At 66.4% G+C, this 20,111-nt stretch overlaps 1 protein-coding gene across 1 annotated transcript; it reads left to right on the top strand.

The window, feature by feature from the left end:
• The first annotated feature begins 651 nt into the window (after positions 1 to 651).
• On the top strand, positions 652 to 19,745 carry ADGRA2 (adhesion G protein-coupled receptor A2). The gene is given in 21 exon segments (XM_086627989.1): positions 652 to 656; positions 1,315 to 1,494; positions 9,182 to 9,253; positions 12,288 to 12,359; positions 12,454 to 12,525; positions 12,788 to 12,859; positions 12,963 to 13,126; positions 13,206 to 13,419; positions 13,752 to 13,916; positions 14,518 to 14,719; positions 14,812 to 14,961; positions 15,095 to 15,256; positions 15,537 to 15,746; positions 15,826 to 16,027; positions 16,251 to 16,360; positions 16,362 to 16,460; positions 16,570 to 16,697; positions 17,663 to 17,786; positions 17,865 to 18,010; positions 18,169 to 18,258; positions 18,533 to 19,745. Coding segments are annotated over 21 exon segments (3,852 nt in total).
• Positions 19,746 to 20,111: the final 366 nt, after the last annotated feature.

Raw genomic sequence — 20,111 nt, 5'->3', positions numbered from 1 at the left:
TACCAACAAGATGATGCTGGTCTCCAGGGCTTTGGGGTCCTACGGCTGACCCAGCGGGGCCATAGGAAGAGCCCTTAGGGCCGCAGTCCTTGTCCCTGCCTGGCTGGGGAATAGCTGGAGAAACGAGGTGACCGCTGGTTAAGCAGCTAACGAGCTGTGCGGGACCTTGGGCTGCTTACGCTCCCAAAACAAAAGCTCATGTGGCAACAGCTTGGGAGAGCGTGCTGATGAGTATCTCCTCTCTCCGACGCCCACTGCCGCGGCAAGATGTATTTATTTGCAGAAAGGAGTAAATTTCTTTTCCCCTCCAGGAACTATTGGTCCTGGAGAGAAACCACATTCCCAGGGCTGTCTCTTGTCCTCCTTCCATGACCCTCTTCCCCTGCTCCCTGGCGCGGCGTCCCGGAGACTTCATTGCCTGCTTTGATCCCTTTTGATTTGAAGCTGCAGTGAGCCGTGGCCTCGGAGAAGCCGAGTCCTGGGGGGAGAGAGGGCCGGGGGCAGCACGAGAGGCAGCGGGGATGTGGGAGGGGGGAGTGGGAAGAAAAGTATTGAACTTAGCACGAAAACCAGCAACGCCAACAGGGAAGGCAAGAAGGGAAGAGTGTTAATGGTGGAGGGGAGGCCAGGAGGGGATGGAGCAGCGCGACCATGACGTGAACCGCATGTGTTTGTGCAGGGGGTCCCTCCATGGCGTGGGGTCCCGGGGTCCCGACAGGCGGTGGGAGGCCAAAGCCGCGTGCAGGAGGGCCGGTGGGGCCATGTGGGTGCCACCCCCCTGGGCACAGCACCCTGGCTGCCACAGCGGGGTGTCGCATCGGGGCCCCTACGGCCCACGTGTGCTCGGGACCCCGCCGGGCTCCAGCCCTCCCCGCTGATGCCCAGGGCTCCAGCTCGGGACCAGGCGGGGCCGGAGCTTCTCGCCGCCCCCGGAGGATGCTCTGGTCCGCGGCGGCTGTAGCTCTCGGTCCTGCGGGACCCCACGGAGCTCCAGCCCCTGTCCACGGGGGCTCCATCTCCCACGCAGGCTCCCGCCCGGGGAGGGAGGCGAGCCGGGCCGGGGGCCGGGGCCGGGGCCGGGGCCGGGGCCGGGGCCGGGGCCGGGCCGGGGCCGGGGCCGGGGCGGGGCGGGGCGGGGCGGGGCGGGGGAGGTGCCAGGGCCGGCGGCGGAGCGCGGCGAGCGGGGGAGGCGGCGCCGCCGGAGCCGCCCCGGGGAGCGGGGCGGCGGCGGCGGGCGCGGAGCCGGAGCCCGTCGCCCGGGGCCGGGGCCATGCGGCGGGCGGCGGCGCTGGTGCTGCTGGCGGCGGCGCTGAGCGGCGGCGGGGGCGCGGCGGCGCGGAGCTGCCCCGCGCAGAGCCTGGGCTGCAAGTGCGGGGCCGAGCGGCCCAAGGCGCCCGGCGGCCCCGCCGCGCCCCGGCGGCGGGTGGTCTGCAGCGGCGGGGGGCTCCCGGCGCCGCCCGAGCCGCGCCTGCTGCCCGACGGCACCGCCACGCTGTGAGTACCGCGCCCCGGGCATCGCCCCCCGCGCCCCGGGCATCGCCCCCCGCGCCCCGGGCATCGCCCCCCGCGCCCCGGGCATCTTCCCCCGCGCCCCGGGCATCTTCCCCCGCGCTGCCCCGGCCGGGCATCTCTACGCCGGGCGCCTTGAGAGGGGTGGGAGCCCACGCGTGGGTCGCGCTGAGCCCGCTCCGTGCCGCCCGGTGGCCCCGGGGGGGGCTGGAGCAGCGGGGAGACCCCCGCATCGGCGGGTCCCGCGGGTCTTCGGCCACCCCCCGTTCCGCGCTCCCACGGGCGGGCAGGTGCTGGCGGGGGTAGGGGGGACGAGGGGCAAAGCCCCGCGGTGCCGCGGCACGAACAGTTACTTTTGCACTTATTTTTTCTCTTAATGAGTGAATCTGAACCGAAAGAGCGTTGCTCAGTTCTGCGTAACCGAGCTCAAATCGCGCTGGAGCGGGGCGTTGCGGCTGTGGAATAACGGGGAGGACCCCGCGCTCCCCGCGGCGGGCTCGGAGCGTGGACGTGAGCTGGAAATCCAGGAAACGGGCTCCTTCTCCCCGCTTCCCTCCGCAGCGTTTGCTGTCGGAGCGCTGGGGAGGATGTTTTTGTTTGAAAGAGAAGGCTCTTACTGGAAATATTTACTGGAAAGAGATCAGCACTAAGTGGATTTCGGGTTTGTGCAAAGGGTCTAAAGTTGCCGCTCGCTTCCCAAAAGTTTCCTCGTGCCCTCGGTGCCGGGGACGGTTGGGGTTTTGCCGGCGCTGGCAGCCGACGCGCCTGCTCGCTGCAGCAGCGGGTTGCAGGGTTTATTTATAACTCCGGAGGAGATGTTTGAATTAAAATCTGGTTTGGAGGGCAGGGCCGGCAGCGCCGTTGCTGGAGGGAACGTCGCTTTCGCCTGGAGCGTCGTCCTGCGAGGGTGGCCGTGGCTGCATGCCCACACGAGCGTGCCCACGGCCTCGGCTCTCCGCCTTCTGCCCCTCGGGCGGGTTTTGATGGACGCTGCGGAGGACTGGGGCTGTGCGGGGCAGGGCTGGGGGCTGCGGTGCTCCTGGTCCCGTCTTCTCTCACGTGCTTGAACCCGCTTGGCCACGTTGCCGCCCACGCGCCGGCGTCGCTGCTGGTTCTAAGCATCCCTCGGTTCCCACGTGCCGCGCCGCTGCCTGCAAAGGGGCTTCGTTTTGGGGTGGCGATGCCCGCTTTGCGGAAATGGGGTGGCTGCGAAGGAGACGCAGCCGACGCCGTGGTCCCCCACGTGGAACATGGCCGTGGAACGCGCCTGTGCTGCGCGGGTGCCATGAGCAGGGTCTGAAGTGCAATGGTCATAATAAAAGCGTGAATCATCCTGGAGTGATGGCACCAATGGGTGTCCTGGGCTCCCCTTGGCGGGGGCATGCTGGGAGGCTGCAGGGCAGGTGGAGGCTGGGCTCTCTGGTCGCCCTCTCCCTCTTTGCTCTGTGTTTCTTTCCTTGTACGGCTCTTTCTTATATGTCAGCTCCTTGCAGATACCCATGGGGACTTCCGAGTTCTTTGTCAATTTGTGTTTGGGAAAAGGACCCCAGTAGGTTCCTGCTCTGGGGCTTTCTCCAGCGTGAGCGAGTGTAACCGCAAGGTTGAGCGCGAGTCTACCCTTGTGCCGGCGGAGCGGCCGAGGTGGGCTGTGCCCGGTGGGCCAGGGGGGTTTGGAGCCATCTGTGCCGGGGCCGGCTCCCTCGGAGGGGCCGGGATGACCGTGCAGAAGCATTAGGGCATTACACGATCCCACTAAAACGTGACATGAAACCTACAGGCGTAGGCAGAACCCTACAAATATGCGGTGACCCTGGGCTCTGCTCTCGCGCAGTAAACATGATTTATTCTAAACCCTTTCCAGATGGAACAATCAAAACCAGAGGCTCCAGCTTCGGGAGCGTCTCCTGGAGCCGCTGGGGTGCGGGCAGGGAGTGGAGGAGGCAGCGGGGCCCAGGCACATGGCAAGGGCTGCACGTGCCTTGGGAACACCCTGCTGGGAACAGCCAAATGTTGAGCCCCGCGGGTGAGCCAGGTCCGAGCAGGGCTCCTGCACGCTCTGGGGATGCTCAGGTCCTGTCCGTGCCCCGGGGATGCTCAGGTCCCACCCGTGCCCCAGGGATGCTCAGCATCGCTGTTGCCCCCGTCGCAGGACACCCACGGTGTGTTTTGTGCACAATAACGCTTAGAAGCGGAGCCGTGTTCCAGTCTTCGTCCCATCCAGCCTGGAAGCAGACGTGTGTTAGTGCCACAGCTCCAGGCCATGGCTGGGGACACGCGGGCAGCCGGAGGAGATCTGCCACCCTGCGGGTCCCTCACTCCAGCTCTTGTTTGCCTTTTTCCCACACTCTTGGTTCACTTCTTTATTTATGTTTCATTATTAGGCCTGTGCTGAGGAATCCGAGGCTGCCTCCGCGGCAGCTGCTGCTTATTTACCCCCCGCGCCTGAGAAACGCTCGCTGCCATCGCAGCCTGCGGCCGGGCAGAGCGGGGACAAGGGGCAAGGGATGCTCGGGGAGCTGCCCGTGTCCGTGCTGCCCGTGTCCTGCTGGTCTTTGGTCATAGCTGAGAAACTCGTGCCGTGGGGAGTGACCCGTGGCCAGTGGGACTGCCTTGGTCACGGAGTGGCGCAGGGAGCTGGCGCGGGGACGTGTGTGATGTCCGGTGAGCGGGATGACGCTCACAGGGGTGCGATATCCCCGTGCAACCCCAGACGTTCCAAGGCACGTGCTCTCTGACACCCACCCCCTTTTCTCCCTAGAGGTTAATTCTTGCCCCCAGCTCATGGCGGGGTGGGAGGTGGAACGCCAGCCCGTCCAGATTGGCTCGTCACCCCTTTTTGATGCTCAGCCCTGCAGAGATCGCCCTGATGGAGCCTGGGGCACCGTGCTCCCCCCAGCCCCTCCGGCAGGATCTGATCTCCCTGTGGTTCGGGGCTGGGGCATTCAGCAGCTCTTGGGGCCGTCCCTCCGGCGTGGCTGCGAGGTGCCGGGGCTCTGCCGACGTGTATTAACAGGGCTTTAATTCCCTCCCCCTCCAGCTGACCCCTGTGCTAATCGCCGAATGGAAAAAGCGCTGTATCCCTAACGAGACGCAGATAGCCACGCCGGCCGCGGCCGGCCCCGCTGTCACACGGCCGGGAGCCCAAACCTCTTCCAGATGTGGAATCCCAGCACAGGCCTCATTTATGTGCACAGCTTGATTGCACTGAAATTACAGATTGTCTGCAGGGAATAGAGGGCTTTGACTTATGACCAATTTCCAGTTCTACTTGAACTTCCCTCTCCGAGGCTGGTTTATCCTGGGCACTGCAGATGGTTTCTTTCCCAGACCTTTTTCAGCTTTTTATTTGGTATTTATTGGGCTGCAGGTCCGGCAGGTTTGGTTTTTCCGGGGGCCGTGGGTCGTGGTGCTGCCCGGTGCGTCGGAGCATCCTGGCTCTGCCATCCCGTGCCAGCTCTGGAGGTTTCGCCCTCTCTCTGGGGCTTATTTTTCCTGTGCTAACAAAAGCCGAGGGTTGGAACAATAATTTGCGCCATCCGAAATAGCCTGGCATGACACGAGGCTGGAGGCAACGCCCCGGGCACGGCGCGGGCAGGGGAAGAGCCCCAAACAAAGCGGGGAGGGGGCGGCCCCGGCCATGCCGGGGGGTCTCCAGCCCCGTTGGGCTGGGAGCCGTGGGGTCCCCCCCGGGGACGCTGCTGCCTCCAGAGCCCGTCCTGCTGCCGGAGCCCTCGGCACGTCTCGCCAGCCCTGGGGCCCCTCTTTTCTCTTCCTGAAATCCCCCCGCACTCCAGCGAGCTCTGCTCGGGGCGCAGCCTGCGCCGTATCTGCTGCGAGCATATGCTTTGAATTACTGCACTTGGAGAGCAAAGCAGAGCCGGCCCCCCGCCCCCACCGCAGCCCCCCCTGATTAACCTCCGTCCCGCTGCCCGTGCCTCTCCCCTGCCTGCCCGGGCTGCGGAGCCACCATCTCCCCGCGTCCTTTTTTGGTTGGGTCCAGAGGAAGTTTATTGTTCCAGCAGCCCAGTTTCTGGAGCCGTTATTTATCCAAGTGGATTCCAGCACGCTTGAAAAAACAATCTTGTTTTTTTCACTTTTGGCTCCTCTTTTTGAGATGAAAAAAAAGAAAAAAAAGAAGGAGGAGGAGGGATCTGGGATCTCTCCATTTCCCTGCCTGCAGCCCCGAGGGGTCCGAGCCCCGAGAGCCCCAGCGCAGGGAGGTTGGAGCGAGGATGCTGAACTCCTTCCAAGGCTGAATCCCCCCGGGATGGGAGGATGCTCCTTGGGGGGCTCCCACTGGCCACCAGACCTCCCCCAGCCCCACCATGCATCCCCCCCTGTCGTCTCCGTTTGACTCGACACTCCAGTCCTTAATCCCCACATTGTCCAGAGAGACTTTTCCAGCCATGGCTCAATTAGCCGATGATGGTCCCAGTGGTGGGGCCGTCCCCGCTGGGTGACGGGTGCCCACCCGCCCACGCACCGTGATGCCGGAGGGTCTCGGGGCAGCCGGGTGGGCTGAAGGCGCCGTTTCGGGCGGGAGGATGCTGAAGGGTGGTTGGGTGTCGGGGCTGGGGGTGTGCGCGGGGTCCTCTGGTTTTGCGCCACGCTGCGCCCGGTGCGTCGCTCCGAGCCGGGTTGGGGGTACCTCCTGCCGGGGCTTCGCCGGCTCTGCCGAGGTGAGGAGTCCCGGCCTGGGCCGGAGCCAAGGAGCGGCGGAGCGGCGGCTCTGGAGGAGCACAGCTGTGCTTTCATGGCCTGCCAAGCCCTGCAGCCGGCTGGGACGTGGGGGCACCGCGTCCCCTCTGCACCCCTGGCCACGCGCGGACCTGGGCGAGCAGCCGGGGAGCCGCCGCAGCCCCTGCCCGGCTCGCTGCCCAGCCCGCCGGTGGCAATAGCCACCTTGGCCATGGCAAGGCAGGGGAACCGGCGGGCGATGGGGTTTGCTTCCAGCCCCCCATGGGCTGGGTCGCGGTGGCCTCGTGGGCACGCTTATTCCGTCGTATTTTGGGGTTCCTCAGTTAATGTCCTGTAAGCGGATAGTGCCGGGGACCCGCACGCGGCTCTGCCGGATGCACGGGGCTGGAAAGTCCCGTGGAGCCTGATGGGAACTTCCTGGAAAAGAAAAAAAAAACAGAATTTTGGAACACAATACCCATAAAACTAGAGAAAACACAATAAAACTGTGTTTGAGGATGTGAGTTGTAGCGGGGGAGCGTGACCCAGCTGGCTTCCACAGGGCGGGGAAAGAAGAGCCAGGATCGCTACCTGGAGAAAGTTTTATCGGGAAGCAAACTTTCGGTCGGTGCAGTTTTCTTGTGCCAAACGCTCCTTTTGGTCGAGCACCTCTTTTCCTTAAGGAAGGGCAGACCAGGCACCGAGCAGTGGGGCATTGCGGGTGGGCAGTGCCCGCAGGTTGGGGTGCCCCCGCGCTGTGCCGGGGTCCTGGCTGTTCCCGCACTCCCCGACGGCCGATCCCGAGGGGCTGGCAGCTCCGGGATGGCCTCGCCCTTGGCTGAAGCGCCCATGGGGGGGGTGTCCTGGGGCTGCTGGCCTGGCCGCCTGGCTGGGGACCACAGGGGAGGCCGATCCCGCCGTGGCCGCGGGAGCGTTGCCTTTGCCTTGTAAGGCCGGGAGTTCTGGTTTTATGGCAGAGGCGCGGATGGTCCCAGGGGTGCGGGAGCAAAGTGAGCATCCCCCGTGCAAGGGGTCAGCCCCACGGGTGGCCAGGGGCTGCGTTCCCAGCTGGGCACAGCTCTCTGGTGCATCCCGGTAGGCAGCCAGCTGCCCGCTCTCTGCCCGCCGTGCCGGCGGCACATCCGTGGTTGTAACCCCCGGCAAAGCTCAAACCCTGGACTGCTCCGGTGCGGCTGGGCTCACCTTGCCCCCTGCCCAAAGGCTCCACCTGTCCTTGGCTGTGCTGGGGACCCCGCTGCTGCCCCGGGCCAGGGCAGGAGCCAACACCGCAGGTCTGAGACCAGAGCCCCGTGTGCCCATCTGATTTCTGCGTTGGCAGTTCACGCAGCCCCAAGGGCTGTTTCGGCAGAGTCTGTCACACACCCAGCTCAGTCCCCGAGCCGGGGGCTTCCTGCTTGCCCCAGCTGTCCCCCCACGCGTGCGCAGCCTGCGGAGCCTTCGCTGGGTTGTGAAATCCGCTGCCGCTGCAATTAAAACCTTCTGGAGCCGTTGGGGCTGGCACAGCCTTGAGCGACATTCCCCACGGACGCCGCGGTGGGGAATCGAGGCACGCCAAGGGGCTGCTGTGTCCCGGAGCCACGGCTGCTCCGGCAGCGATGCTGCCCCATCCCTGCTGCCCCCCGCTCCGGGCAGGGTCCCGCGGCTGAGCTGGCTGCTGACCGGCACCGGTGCTGGCTGCCGCAGTGCCGGGGCGAGCCGAGCCCTGCCAAAGTGGGATCCCCATGGGGCGAAAGGGGCAAGAGGTGGCCCCGGCCATGCCGGCTCTGGCCGCCGGCGTGTGGAAGCAATTTGCAGGCTGGCGGGGCTGCTGGCCACTTCCGCTCCCCGCTGCCGGCCGGGTCGCAGCGCCCGCGGCCACGGCTGTGCCCAGTGGCGGCTCCTCGTTAGCACAGGATGCAGCCGGGGGTGGGGGGCTGCCCCCAACCTTTTCCTCCCCATCACCCTATGGGAGTTTGGCAGCCACCATTGCTGCAGCGCAGCTCCCTGCGCCGGATCCCGGTCCACTCCCGGCACGGGAGCCCAGCCAGCGAGAGCCGAGCGTGGCCGGCGGCAGGCTGGGTGTCTGGAGGAGACGGCGGTGGGCAGCACACAGCCGCCATTCAGCGCGGCCGCGGAGCCCGGCCGTGTGTAAACACCCCCGGCCCCAGCCCTCAATGAGCCCTTTTTTCCCCCGCGCCAGGGCTCTGGGCTGCCCTCCCGGCCCCGGCTGGCAGCTGCCCCCGCTCTGCTTTGGGACCACGTTTGCCGGCGGGAGCGTTGCCGGTGCCTGCGCGGCCGCCCGGGAGCTCCGGGGATGCTCCTCGGGTCGCCGAGAGCCAGTTCCCATCCCCGAGCTGGGGTCTGGCTCTGCTAATTGCCACTGATGGCGTTTAATGAGCTCCTGGGTGGCCGGTCGGGTGCTTGTGCCCTCCCTCCCTCTCCTGTTGCCCTGCGAGGGCCCCGTGGCCCCGCAACGCCCGTTATTTTGGGGTAAAATCTCAGTGCCGGGAGGCTCCCAGGACAGCCACAGTGCTGTGAGCGAAGGGGGTCAGGCTGGTGGGGGAGCAGGACCTGGGGGTGCCATGGGGTCCCCTCCCGACTGCAGCTTCTTGCGGTGCCCTCTCGGTGCAGGTGTTGGGTGGGGATCTCAGTGCCCACATGTGCAGCTCCTTGCACGCAGGCCCAGGTACAGGAGTGATGCCCCAGGAGCCACTATGGCCCCGGGCACCTCCAGCCTGGTGCTGCCATGGATGTGGACCACAGCACGGCATCCTGGCATGGCCGTTGCATCCCATGTCCCCACCTGGCCGTGCAAGCCTGTCCCTGAGACTTCACCATTGCCACCACCTCGGTGGCACAGCCAGGGCTGCCACTTCTCACGGCGTCTCCAGACATTTCCACTCCCCATCCGGCCCCGCGGATCACGGGGACACAGACGGGGCTGCCCGGCATGTCGAGTAACGGGGCTGCCCCTCTCCCTCTGCTCTTTCCACAGGCTGCTGAGTAACAACAAGATCACGGTGCTGGAGAACGGCTCTTTCTTCGGGCTGTGGGTGCTGGAGAAGCTGTGAGTGCCCAGCGGGCGGCTGGGGGTCGGGGCCGGAGGGGTGGGCAGCAGGGTGCCGGCAGGGCTCCCGTGGGGTGGGAGCAGGGCGGGTGCCTATGGCACCGTGCGGATCCTGCTCCCGGGTGCTACGTCGGGGCTGGCACTGGGGTGCAGGGTTCGCCATCGGCACCCGCGGGCGTCCCGGGGACCCCAGGAGCTGTGCTGGGGCGGGAGGCACCAGGGGGAGCTGCGCTCCGTGGGGGCCGGTATGAAAAGCGACATTGTCCCCCCGAACAAAGTCAACTTTCTTATCTCTCCATGAAAGGATCTCTATGGAGGGAGCTGTAATAAGGGGAGATTTATGGCCCCCATATGGGTTTGATCTGTAGGTATGCAGGAGCGGGGACCGGCGCACTGAGGGCGTTTTGTTCCATGCCGCGGCCCTGCGAGGGTCTCGCGCATTCCTGCGCCGAGCAGGGCCGGGCGGGCTCCCACTGGGGGACCCTCACCCACCGGGGGACCCTCACCCGCCATGGGACCCTCACCCGCTGTGACTGTGGCCCAGCTGCTGGCGGCCATGGGGCACGGTGTGGGGGCTGGGGCTGCAGTTGTGGGGTCCCCTTGCGCTGGGTGCTGGGTCCCTGCCCTGGACCGCCGGCGTTTTCCCGCGGGACATCGCTCTGGGTGGGGTGCGTGGCATCGGGTGGGGTGCAGGCGCTCCGGGGTGCACGGTGCCTGGTGCATGGCATTGCAGCTGGGTGCATGGCACTGGGATGGGGAGCAGGCATGGCAGAGCACCCAAAGCCTCGTGCGCAGCGTCGGGGCTGGTTTGGGATTTTAAAGCCGTGGAAATCGCCATGGGACTGTTTTGGCGGGGGAGTGGGAAGCTCGCGCCTTGGGGACCCCGCATCCCTGCATTCCCACGTGGCTGAGTCTTCCCAGTGCGATCCAGGTGTGGGATCCTCTCCTGCCCCTGGCACCCAGCTCTCATTAATGGGAAGGATTAACGTGCACGCGGGCAGGGAGCAGCCGGGGCCGCCGCAGGCACCGTGCTCACCGGGAAGAGCCGGGGGGCAGTGGGGGGGGCCGGCACCCTGGGGGGCCCATGGCTCTGCAGCCCCCAGGGTGCCCCTAAAAGTGTCTGTGCTCTGGCAGAGCAGCCACCCCATGTCACTTCCCGCTCACCTCTGCCGTGCCGAAACCCTGCGCGGGTCGGAGCGGGAGCGCCAGCACGGCCGGGGGGGCCGTGGGCAGTGCCCCCCCATCCCGAGGCAGCCAGCATCGCACCGCGCCGTGCCTGATTGCTCTCGACAGGAGCCGTAATTGTTTCATCGGGTCGGTCCGGGGCCGCGGCGCAGACGTGCCCCACGGAGGGACCGCGCTGGTGCGGCGGGGACGCGGCGGGGGCTCCTGGGGCCCCGCGCTTCTGGTCCTGGGGCTCGCGAAGCCCCTGCCCGCCCTGGCCACCCGCTGCGGGTGCTTCGGTGTCCCACCACGGCGGGGTGAGCCATTCCCAGGGTCTCGGCGGCGTGTGGAGACCACCGCCCCTCCGGGCTTGCGGCTTGGCATCTCCAGTGATTTGTAGCGGCGTAATGAGATTAATGAGTCTGAGCGGGGCCGGTATGCAGCCGGGGCGGCGGCGCTCATTAGCGCAGCCCCGTTTGGGAACGTCCTGCCCTCCGCTGGGGCCAGCGCTTCCCCCCGCGGGGCTGCCAGGGGGCTGAGGGGTGACGGCAGTGACGACGCGGTGATGCTGTGGCGATGGAGCCCGTCCGTCCTTCTGTCCGTCCGCAGTGGGTGCTCCTGTGCCGTGCTGCTGGGCGCAGGGAGCTGCTTGTGCGGCTGCGGGCTCAGCCCCGTGGCGCTGGGCAAATTGCAGTGGCACCAGGCTGGATCAGGCCCCCTATGCCAGGGCTCGCCGTGGGCATTGGGGCTCGCCGCCCAGGGCAGGAGGTGGCTGCTTTGCAGGGTGCCCATGCATGCGGTGGCAGGGGCGCCCAGTTTTGGCAGTGGATGTGTTCTGACTGCAGCATCTCTGGCCGCTGCGGGCCATGGGTGGGTGTCCGGGTGCCGGGTCCCTGGGGACCTCCAGTGGCCCCCGGCAGGGAGCAGGGCTGGCATGGATGGTCTCCCTGGGTGTGTACGGGTGGATGTGTGCGGGATGGGTGTTAGTGGTGCCTGGGGGTGCAGGTGAGCGGAGCTGTTCGTCAGCAGCGGTGCACACCCGCCCGCACGCCCACCCGCTTTCCTCTCCCCGCGTGTCCCTGTCCTCTTGCTGGTGGGACCCCTGCGCCCACTGCACCCCCAGCTCTGCTGGAAGGGTTTGCCCTGCTCCCCCGTCCCGGGCTGCAGCCTGTGGGCTTGAAGGAGGGACTGCGGCTCACGGGGTGCCCCCGGGGCCGCACGCGGAGCAGCGGGCGACCCAGCGATGAGCACTGTGGAGGCTGTTATAAATAAACGCGGCGTCGCCATATGGATCCCATTTCCTGTCCCGGCCAGCGCTGGTGCTTAGCAAGAGCCACCGTGCCAGTCCCCGGGGCTGGACGGAGCGGCCGATGCCACCGGCACACCCCAACTCCCCGGCATGCCGCCTGCTGCCCCGCGCCGGCGCACGAGCTTCCTGCGGGCCACAAAGCCCTTGTGGGGCGGCGCTGGAGGTGATAACCCGCCGGGACACGGCTGCTCCGGAAACAAGTGTGCAGGAGGGGACGGCGGCTGCCGCCAGCGTGCGCGGTGTGCGATGCTCCACGGTGTGCTCGGAGTGCGCAGAGGGGTTGGCATCCCCCCGTGAGCGGCGGGGAGCCTCCCGCCCGCCCTGCGCCCTTTGGAGGGATAACGAGAGGGAAATGGGATGGAAAGCTGCTAATGAGGCTCTTGCGGGGGGGGGGTTCAGGGCCTGGGGCTGTCCAGGAACCCGCATGGGAGGTGGGAGCTGGGGGCATCAGGGTGTGCCGTGTCCCTGGCGCCGCTGCGCTGGGTGTGCCATGGACAGGGCAGAGGATGCGTCCCGGGCTCCCGGCCGCACACCCCGACGTCTGTGTCTGTCTCCCCGCAGGGACCTGAAGAACAACCTGATCAGCACGGTCCAGCCGGGCGCCTTCCTCGGCCTCCCCGAGCTGAAGCGCCTGTAAGTGCCGGCGCAGCCGCCCCGGGGAGGACCGGGGGGAGGACGGGGCCAGCGGGACCCCCCAGCCCTGACGGCCCCTCCGCCTGCCTTGCAGGGACCTCTCCAACAACCGCATCGGCTGCCTGAGCGCCAGCGTCTTCCAGGGGCTCCCCAACCTCCTCCGGCTGTAAGTAGGTCCCTGGGGACCCCCTGGCCAGCCCCAGCCCCCGGGTCCCCCCACCAGCTGCCCCCGGGCATCGCTGGTGGTTTGGCACCCCGAGTTTTGCCACATCCCAGGGGCCAGCTCCTACCCTTTGCCTCTGGCCGGCACGGGGGCTCAGTAGGCTCCAGCTGCCCCGTGCCCACCCTCTCCATGTGCCTCTGGGAGATGTTCCCTGTTCCAGCAGGTCCCCAGTCCCCCCACAACACCCTTCCCTCCTGTCCTGCAGGAACATGTCCGGGAACATCTTCTCCAGCCTCCCGCCTGGCGTCTTCGACGAGCTGCCCTCCCTGAAAGTTGTGTGAGTTTGTGCCCCTGGGATTTCGGCACCAGCGGGGTTCCCTGCCGGAGGGTCTCGAGGCGGGTGGCATCCCCCGGGTGCCCCCTGACGCCGGCCCTTGCAGGGACTTCGCCACCGAGTACCTGACGTGTGACTGCAACCTGCGCTGGGTGCTGCCCTGGGCGCGTGCCCGCTCGGCACAGATCTCGGAGCGGACGGCGTGCGTCTACCCCCGGCACCTCCACGCCTTCCCGCTGCGCAGCGCGCGGGAGAGCCAGCTCCGCTGCGGTGAGCCGGGGCCGGGGCGGGCACGGCGGCAGCGGCGGGCGGGAGCGCGGGCTCACCGGCCAGCTGTGTCCCCCCGCAGCGGGCGCCCCGGAGCTGCACACCCACCACCTCATCCCGTCGCTGCGCCAGGTGGTTTTCCAGGGGGACCGGCTGCCCTTCCAGTGCACTGCCACCTACCTGGACAACAGCACCCAGATCCGGTGGTACCACAACCGCAAGCCGGTGGAGGAGGATGAGCGGACGGGTGTCATTGTGGAGGAGAGCCTCATCCATGACTGCACCTTCATCACCAGGTCAGGGATGGGGACGGGGATGGAGATGAGACAGGGATGGGGATGGGGATGAGATGGGAATGGAGATGAGGTAGGGATGGGGACGGGGATGGGAACGGGAATAGGGATGGGGATGGAGATGGGGACAGTGATGGGGACAGGGACGGTGATGGACACTTGTGGCCACAGGGCTTGCTGGCTTGCGGGTACTCAGTGCCATGGGTGGGATGCCAAGTGTGGGCACCTCCTGTGCTTCATAGTGTGTGTCCCCATGTCCGCAAGCTTGGTGGACTGCTTCTGCCAGTTCGCTGTGGGGCAGACCTGCCGTGCCAGCCCGTCCCCTCTGCCCGCAGCGAGCTCATCCTCTCCAACATCCACGTCTCTGCCAACGGCGAGTGGGAATGTGCCGTCTCCACCTCCCATGGCAACGTCAGCAAGAAGGTGGAGATCGTGGTGCTGGAGACCTCCGCGTCCTACTGCCCTGCCGAGCGGGTCACCAACAACCGCGGGGACTTCAGGTAGGGACCGGCAGTGGAATGGCTGCGGGGTGGGTGCCGCAGCGGGACAGGGGTGTGCACGGTGCGTGCCACATACGGCGTGAGCAGTGCGTGCCGGGGCGGGGGGCTCGCCGCAGGTGACCGGGCATCTGGTAGTGATTAGCGGCCGCGGGGAGCGCGGGCGCCTTTGAAGGGCTTCCCGTGCCGGCAGCGCAGCCCGGCTCCAGCAGCAGAGGTGTTGGAATTTCTCTGGCACGAGACGAAAGGCTCCGGGCGCCTGCCATAACCCCGGCGGGGCCGTTACGGAATATAAATTACTGGTACGGCCAATGTGGCTTAAATTAGCGGTGCCCCCCCTACCCCTCGCCCGCTGCTTCCCTCTGTGCTGTGCTGAGCCGAGCGGGTTATGGGACTGGGGCGGAGCGGGGGACACCTTTCTGGGGAGCATCACCTTCACCGCCCCGCCAGCCCCAAGGGCTCGTTGCGGGGATTTGGGGGCTGTGGTGCCCACGGGCCGTGGCATGGTGCTGGGCAGGGTCTGTGCAGGGGGAGCAGGCTGGGGGGAGCACAGCCGGAGGGGGCCGTTGGTGGCCTCCGCGGTCACCGCGTGCCTGCGGCGCAGGTGGCCCCGCACCCTGGCTGGCATCACCGCCTACCAGCCCTGCCTGCAGCACCCCTTTGGTGCGGGGCCGGCCGGCGGGGGCTCGGCGGCGGAGAAGCAAGCGTGGCGGCGCTGCGACCGCGCCGGGCGCTGGGAGGAGGGCGACTACTCCCACTGCCTCTACACCAACGACATCACCCGCGTCCTCTACACCTTTGTGCTGGTGAGCCGGGGGGCTTGGGGGGCTCGGCCGTGCTGGGGGGGGCCGGGCGCAGCCGGTGACCGTCCCCCCGCCACGGCCATGCCGCTCTGCAGATGCCCATCAACGCCTCCAACGCCCTGACCCTGGCTCACCAGCTTCGCGTCTACACGGCCGAGGCGGCCAACTTCTCGGACATGGTCGATGTCCTCTATGTGGCTCAGATGATAGAGAAGTTTATTGGCTACGTGGACCAGATCAAGCAGGTAACGAGCGTCGCTCCCGTCCCCTGCCTGCCCCAGCCCTGCCAGGTGGTTTTGGGGTGGAAAAGCGTCAATCGGGGTGTTTGCCGCCGAAGAAGGCTGTAGCTCTTTGCAGAGCCGCTTGCTGTCCTCGCAGCTGACGGATGTGATCGTGGAGATGGCCAGCAACATCATGCTGGTGGATGACCACATCCTCTGGATGTCACAGAAGGAGGAGAAGGCTTGTAGCAGCATCGTCCGCTCCCTGGAGAGGATCGCCGCCCACACGCTCAGCAGCAACTCCCAGCACATGGCAGTGGTGAGCGGGGGGCGAGGGGGGGGCTGCCTGCAGATGGGGGGGCTGCCTGAGGAGGGAGGAGGCGGTTGGGCTGCTGGTGCGGGGTCTCTGCCCCTGCCGGGGGAGTCTCTGCCCATGCTGGCGGGTCTCTGCCCATGCCAGGGGGGGTCTCTGCCCATCCCAGGGGGGTCTCTGGCTGTGCTAGGGGTTTCTGGCCATGCTGGGGGGGGTCTCTGGCCGTGCTGGGGGGTCTCTGGCCGTGCCAGGGCTGACGGCCGCCCTGCGGCGCTGTGCCTGGCAGAACTCACGCAACATCGCCTTCGAGGCGTACGTGGTGAAGCCCGAGAGCTACGTGGGGCTGAGCTGCGTGGCTTTCCAGCGGCGAGATGGGGCTCTGGGCGGGCGTCCCCCCCACGCCGAGCGGGGGGCCGAGCCCGTGCCCGACCAGCAGCTGAGGCTGCGCTGCACCACGGGGCGCCCCAACGTCTCCCTGACCAGCTTCCACCTCAAGGTACGGGTAAGGCGGGGGACATGGGGGGTGCCAGGACGGGGGGATCGGCCCCTGCTCACCAGTGACCGTGCGCCCGCAGAACAGCATCGCCCTGGCCTCCATCCAGCTGCCCCCCAGCCTCTTTGCCAGCCCCGTCCCGGCCGCGCCGCTGGCCGACTGCAAGCTCCAGCTGCTGGTGTTCCGCAATGGCAAGCTCTTCTGCAGCACGGGCAACTCCTCCCGCCTGGCCGACGATGGCAAGCGGCGCAGCGTGGCCACGCCGGTCATCTACGCCGGGACCTGTAAGGGCTGCCTGTCGGCGGGGGCTTGGGGTGCCCTACGTTACGTGGGGCTTTTCCTGGGGTCTGGGGCTCCATGGGGTGTGCTTCTGTGGAGCTAAACCATCCCTGGGGTCCTCACAGGGAGGTGGCAACGTGCCTACAGGATGCAGTGGGGTCCCCCCCGTGCTCAGCCCGCTTTGGGGGTGTCTCTTGTCCTGCTGAGCAGGTTTCTCTGTCGCTGCAGATGGCTGCGGAGTGGGGAACCTGTCGGAGCCGGTGGCCGTGTCGCTGCGGCACCCCGGGGAGGGCGCGGACCCCGTGGCTGCGTACTGGAACTTCGAGGTGCTGGGGGGCAATGGGGGGCTGGAGCGCCGAGGGCTGCCAGCTGGCCGCCCGGGAGCCCAACGTCACCTCCCTGCACTGCCGGCACCTCAGCAACGTGGCCGTGCTCATGGTAGGTGGGGGGGAGCGATGGGGTTGGGAGCCTTGTCCGGGGGGCACAGGGGGGAGGTTTGGGGGGGACGTGTGGCGCGGTGTCTGACGGGCTGCGCTGTGCTGCGCAGGAGCTGAGCAGTTTCCCCAGGGAGGCACGAGGCGCCGGGGAGGTGCTGCACCCGGCCATGTACACCTGCACGGCCGTGCTGCTGCTCTGCCTCTTCACCACCATCATCACCTACATCGTCAACCACGGGTGAGCGGCGCGGGGCTGAGCGCGGGTGGGCGCGGGCAGCTGGAGGAGCTTCCCAGGCAATGCCAACGGCTGGGAAGGTGTGAGGGGATGGACGTCCAGGAGATGGATGCCCAGGGGCTGGCCCTCCAGGGGATGTTAGTGGGGTGTAACACTTAACGAGTATTAATGAGCTGCACATAAGGCCAGAGTAAGAGCCTCGGACTCCAAGTGATGCAAACACTAACGAAGCCAAGCGCTGCTCCGGGTCCACGTCGAGGGCCCCGTTGGAAGAACCCAATAAGAACAATTACATCCAACGCTTAATGAGACACACAAAAGTCCAAACCATTCCCCTTATTCTAAGTGAAGGAAACACTGACGAAGTCAAGCAGCATTATCAGCCCACATCTATCATCTATTCCTCAAAAAGAGCCCGATAATTAGTGTTATATTTAAAACTTAATGAGCACTGAATGAGACATAGAGAGGGGCCAAACTGTGCCCTTACTGAACGTGAAACAAACACTGACAAAAAGTCAAGTGATGCTGTCAGTCCACGTCTCACTGTTGCCTAACTGGGAGAACCCAACAACAATTATTGTTATCAAATACTTAATGAGAGACAGATAAGGCCAAGCCATCCGCTTTATGGTAAGCGAAACCAGTACTGACAGTTGAAGCCAAACGGCACCATCAGGCCACATCTAACTTCTACCCAGTCGGAAGAACCCCATAATAATTCTATCTCCCACTGAGCAAGCACTTGTTTAGATAAACACAAGGCCGAGCCATTCCTGTTGCTATAAAGAACTTCTTTATCCGCCGCGCTCCGCTGCCTGGCCGGGGTCCGGCTGTGTCGGAGCATCCCGAGCGGCCGCGGCAGGATTTGTGCTGGCAGGAGCTGCGGCTCTCCCACCTGCTGCAAATAAGTGTCCCGCTCGGGGTCGGGCAGGAGCTGACGGGTGCCCGTCGTGCCTCTCTTCCAGCACCATCCTCATCCCGCGGAAGGGCTGGCACATGCTGCTTAACCTCTGCTTCCACATCGCCATGACGGCCGCCGTCTTCGCGGGAGGCATCACCCTCACCGGCTACCTGATCGTCTGCCAAGCCGTAGGTACCGGGGTGGTTTCAGCACCTGGAGGGACGTGGACCCCCCTGCCCCTTCCCAACATTGCCCCTCTCCCGCAGGTCGGCATCATCCTGCACTACTCCTCCCTCTCCACGCTGCTGTGGATGGCGGTGACAGCCCGAGTGCTCTACAAGGAGGTGACCTGGAAGGTGCCGCAGCAGCCGGACGGCGACGTGTCCCAGCCGGCCCCCAGACCCATGCTGCGGTACGGACACCCCTTCCCCACTGGACAGTGGGGAGCTGTGGGAGCTTCCCCTGCCCCACGTCCAGAGGCTGGGGCAGGAGTTGCTCTGCCCTACGATCCCGTCCCTCTCCCGAGGGCTCGCTCCGGCTGTGCAGTGACACCATTTCCCCCCCGTGCAGGTTCTATCTGATCGCGGGCGGGATCCCCCTCATCATCTGTGGGATCACGGCAGCCGTCAACATCCACAACTACCACGACAACAACCCCTAGTAAGTGTCCCCGCTTGCCCATGCCCTCCTCCCCAGAACGGGTGACTTCCCTCCGCCCAGGCAAGGGGAACCAGCAGTGCCAGGATCTGGGTGAGCTCGGGAAAGGCTGGTGAGATCTTTCCCAAGGGTTATCCCTCTATTGGGAAAACAACAGCCAGGCAGCCAGCATGCCTCTGCGGAGCCCGTAACATTGGGGCAGGGGTGCTGAGGCTCATGGTACCGCGGCGCGTGGGCACCTGGCTCTGCTCACCAAAGCCCCTTTCCTCCCGTACAGCTGCTGGCTGGTGTGGCGGCCCAGCCTGGGGGCTTTCTACGTCCCCGTGGCTTTCATTTTGCTCGTCACCTGGATTTACTTTCTCTGCGCCGGGCTCAGCCTCCAGTGCCGACCATCGCGCTGGAAAGACGTCCCTGAGCCACTGGAGCCGCCGCCACGGCTGGGGGGTGCCGGTGACCTGCTGACTGACTCCGTGTCCATCTCGGTCACCCTGAACTCGGGACCGCCCTGCCCCGAGGCGGACGGCGTCTACTCTCCGCAGGTGCAGTTCTGGGCGCTGGTGACCACCCACGCCTTGTACGTTGCCCTGTGGACGTTCGGTGCCATGGCCGTGTCCCAGCGCTGGTACCTCAACATCGTCTTCAGCTGCCTCTACGGCATCACCGCTGTGGCGCTGGGACTCTTCATCTTCATCCACCACTGCGTCCGGCGCCGGGACGTCCTCAACTCCTGGTTCTCCTGCTGCCCTTCTTACAGGAACGCGCTGCCCATGCAGGCGTACGTCCACCCCGGGCTGGTGCCAGAGGACGGCTCGCAGGTCTTCATCGGCTGCGACCCGGAGGTGGCTCGCTCCGGCGCCTCCTCCTCCTCCTCACCCAGCAGCACTGGCTCGGCCGGGGGCCGCTGCAAGCTCACCAACCTGCAGGTAGCCCAGAGCCAGGCGGACGCCCGCCCAGCCGCCTGCCTGGAGCTGGACCCTGCCGATGGCAAGACCGTGGGCACCGGCAGACACACCAGCAACCTCCACGGCCGCAGGAGCCACCGGGGCAGAACTAAGCCGTGCCGCGACGGGAAGCACCACCGCTTGAAAATGCTGCGGGGCCCCTCCTCGGAGCATCCCTCCAGCGAGAGCGGGAGCCTCCACAACAGCCACTCGGAGAGCTACCACAGCGGCAGGAACAGCCCCCTCGGCAGCGGCCGCGCGGGGCCACGAGCCCCCCAGGACGGGGAGACGGCGCCCAGCCACTCGGAAGGCAGCGACGGCGGCCGGCGGGCACCCGACTTCACCGAGGCGCGCCGGAGGAGCGCCAGCAGGGACAACCTGCGGCAAGCTGGCACCGCCGAGAAGGAGGCGAAGCGCCGGTCCTACCCGCTCAACGTGGGCAGCCACAACGGCGGCCTCAAAGGCAGCAAGTACGACATCAACCTGGCCAGCGCCGACAGCGGGGCCGGGATGAAGACCGGCCTCTGGAAGAGCGAAACCACCGTGTAAAGACGGGGAAGGACCAGATGGCTGCAGCGTTTTTCCTCCGGGAGCCGCAGCCGGAGCCGCTCGGGGCTCCTGCGAGGAGGCGACGCTGCGGGAATCACCACGTGCACTAGTGGGGACGGGTGGCATGGCTGGCGGCTCCAGCCCATCCTGGGCGGAGGGTGATGCCGATCCCGATCCCTCCCTCCGAGGAGGCTCAGAGCTGCCCGTGGCGAAGGGCAATCCTCGCTCTGCGGCAGCCGGAACCGCAGCCGTGCTTCCATCACTCCTGCACCTCACTTGAGACTGATCCTAAATGCTATTTTATAATATACAGAGGGAACAAATGTCTATTTTTCAAAGCTATATTATTGAATGTATATATGTATA

The sequence above is a fragment of the Tauraco erythrolophus genome, chromosome 29 (genome assembly GCF_009769465.1).
Source record: "Tauraco erythrolophus isolate bTauEry1 chromosome 29, bTauEry1.pri, whole genome shotgun sequence".
Lineage (NCBI taxonomy): Eukaryota > Metazoa > Chordata > Aves > Musophagiformes > Musophagidae > Tauraco > Tauraco erythrolophus.
The sequence above is the reverse complement of the archived record's forward strand: the minus strand, read 5'-3'. Positions and strand labels throughout refer to the sequence as shown.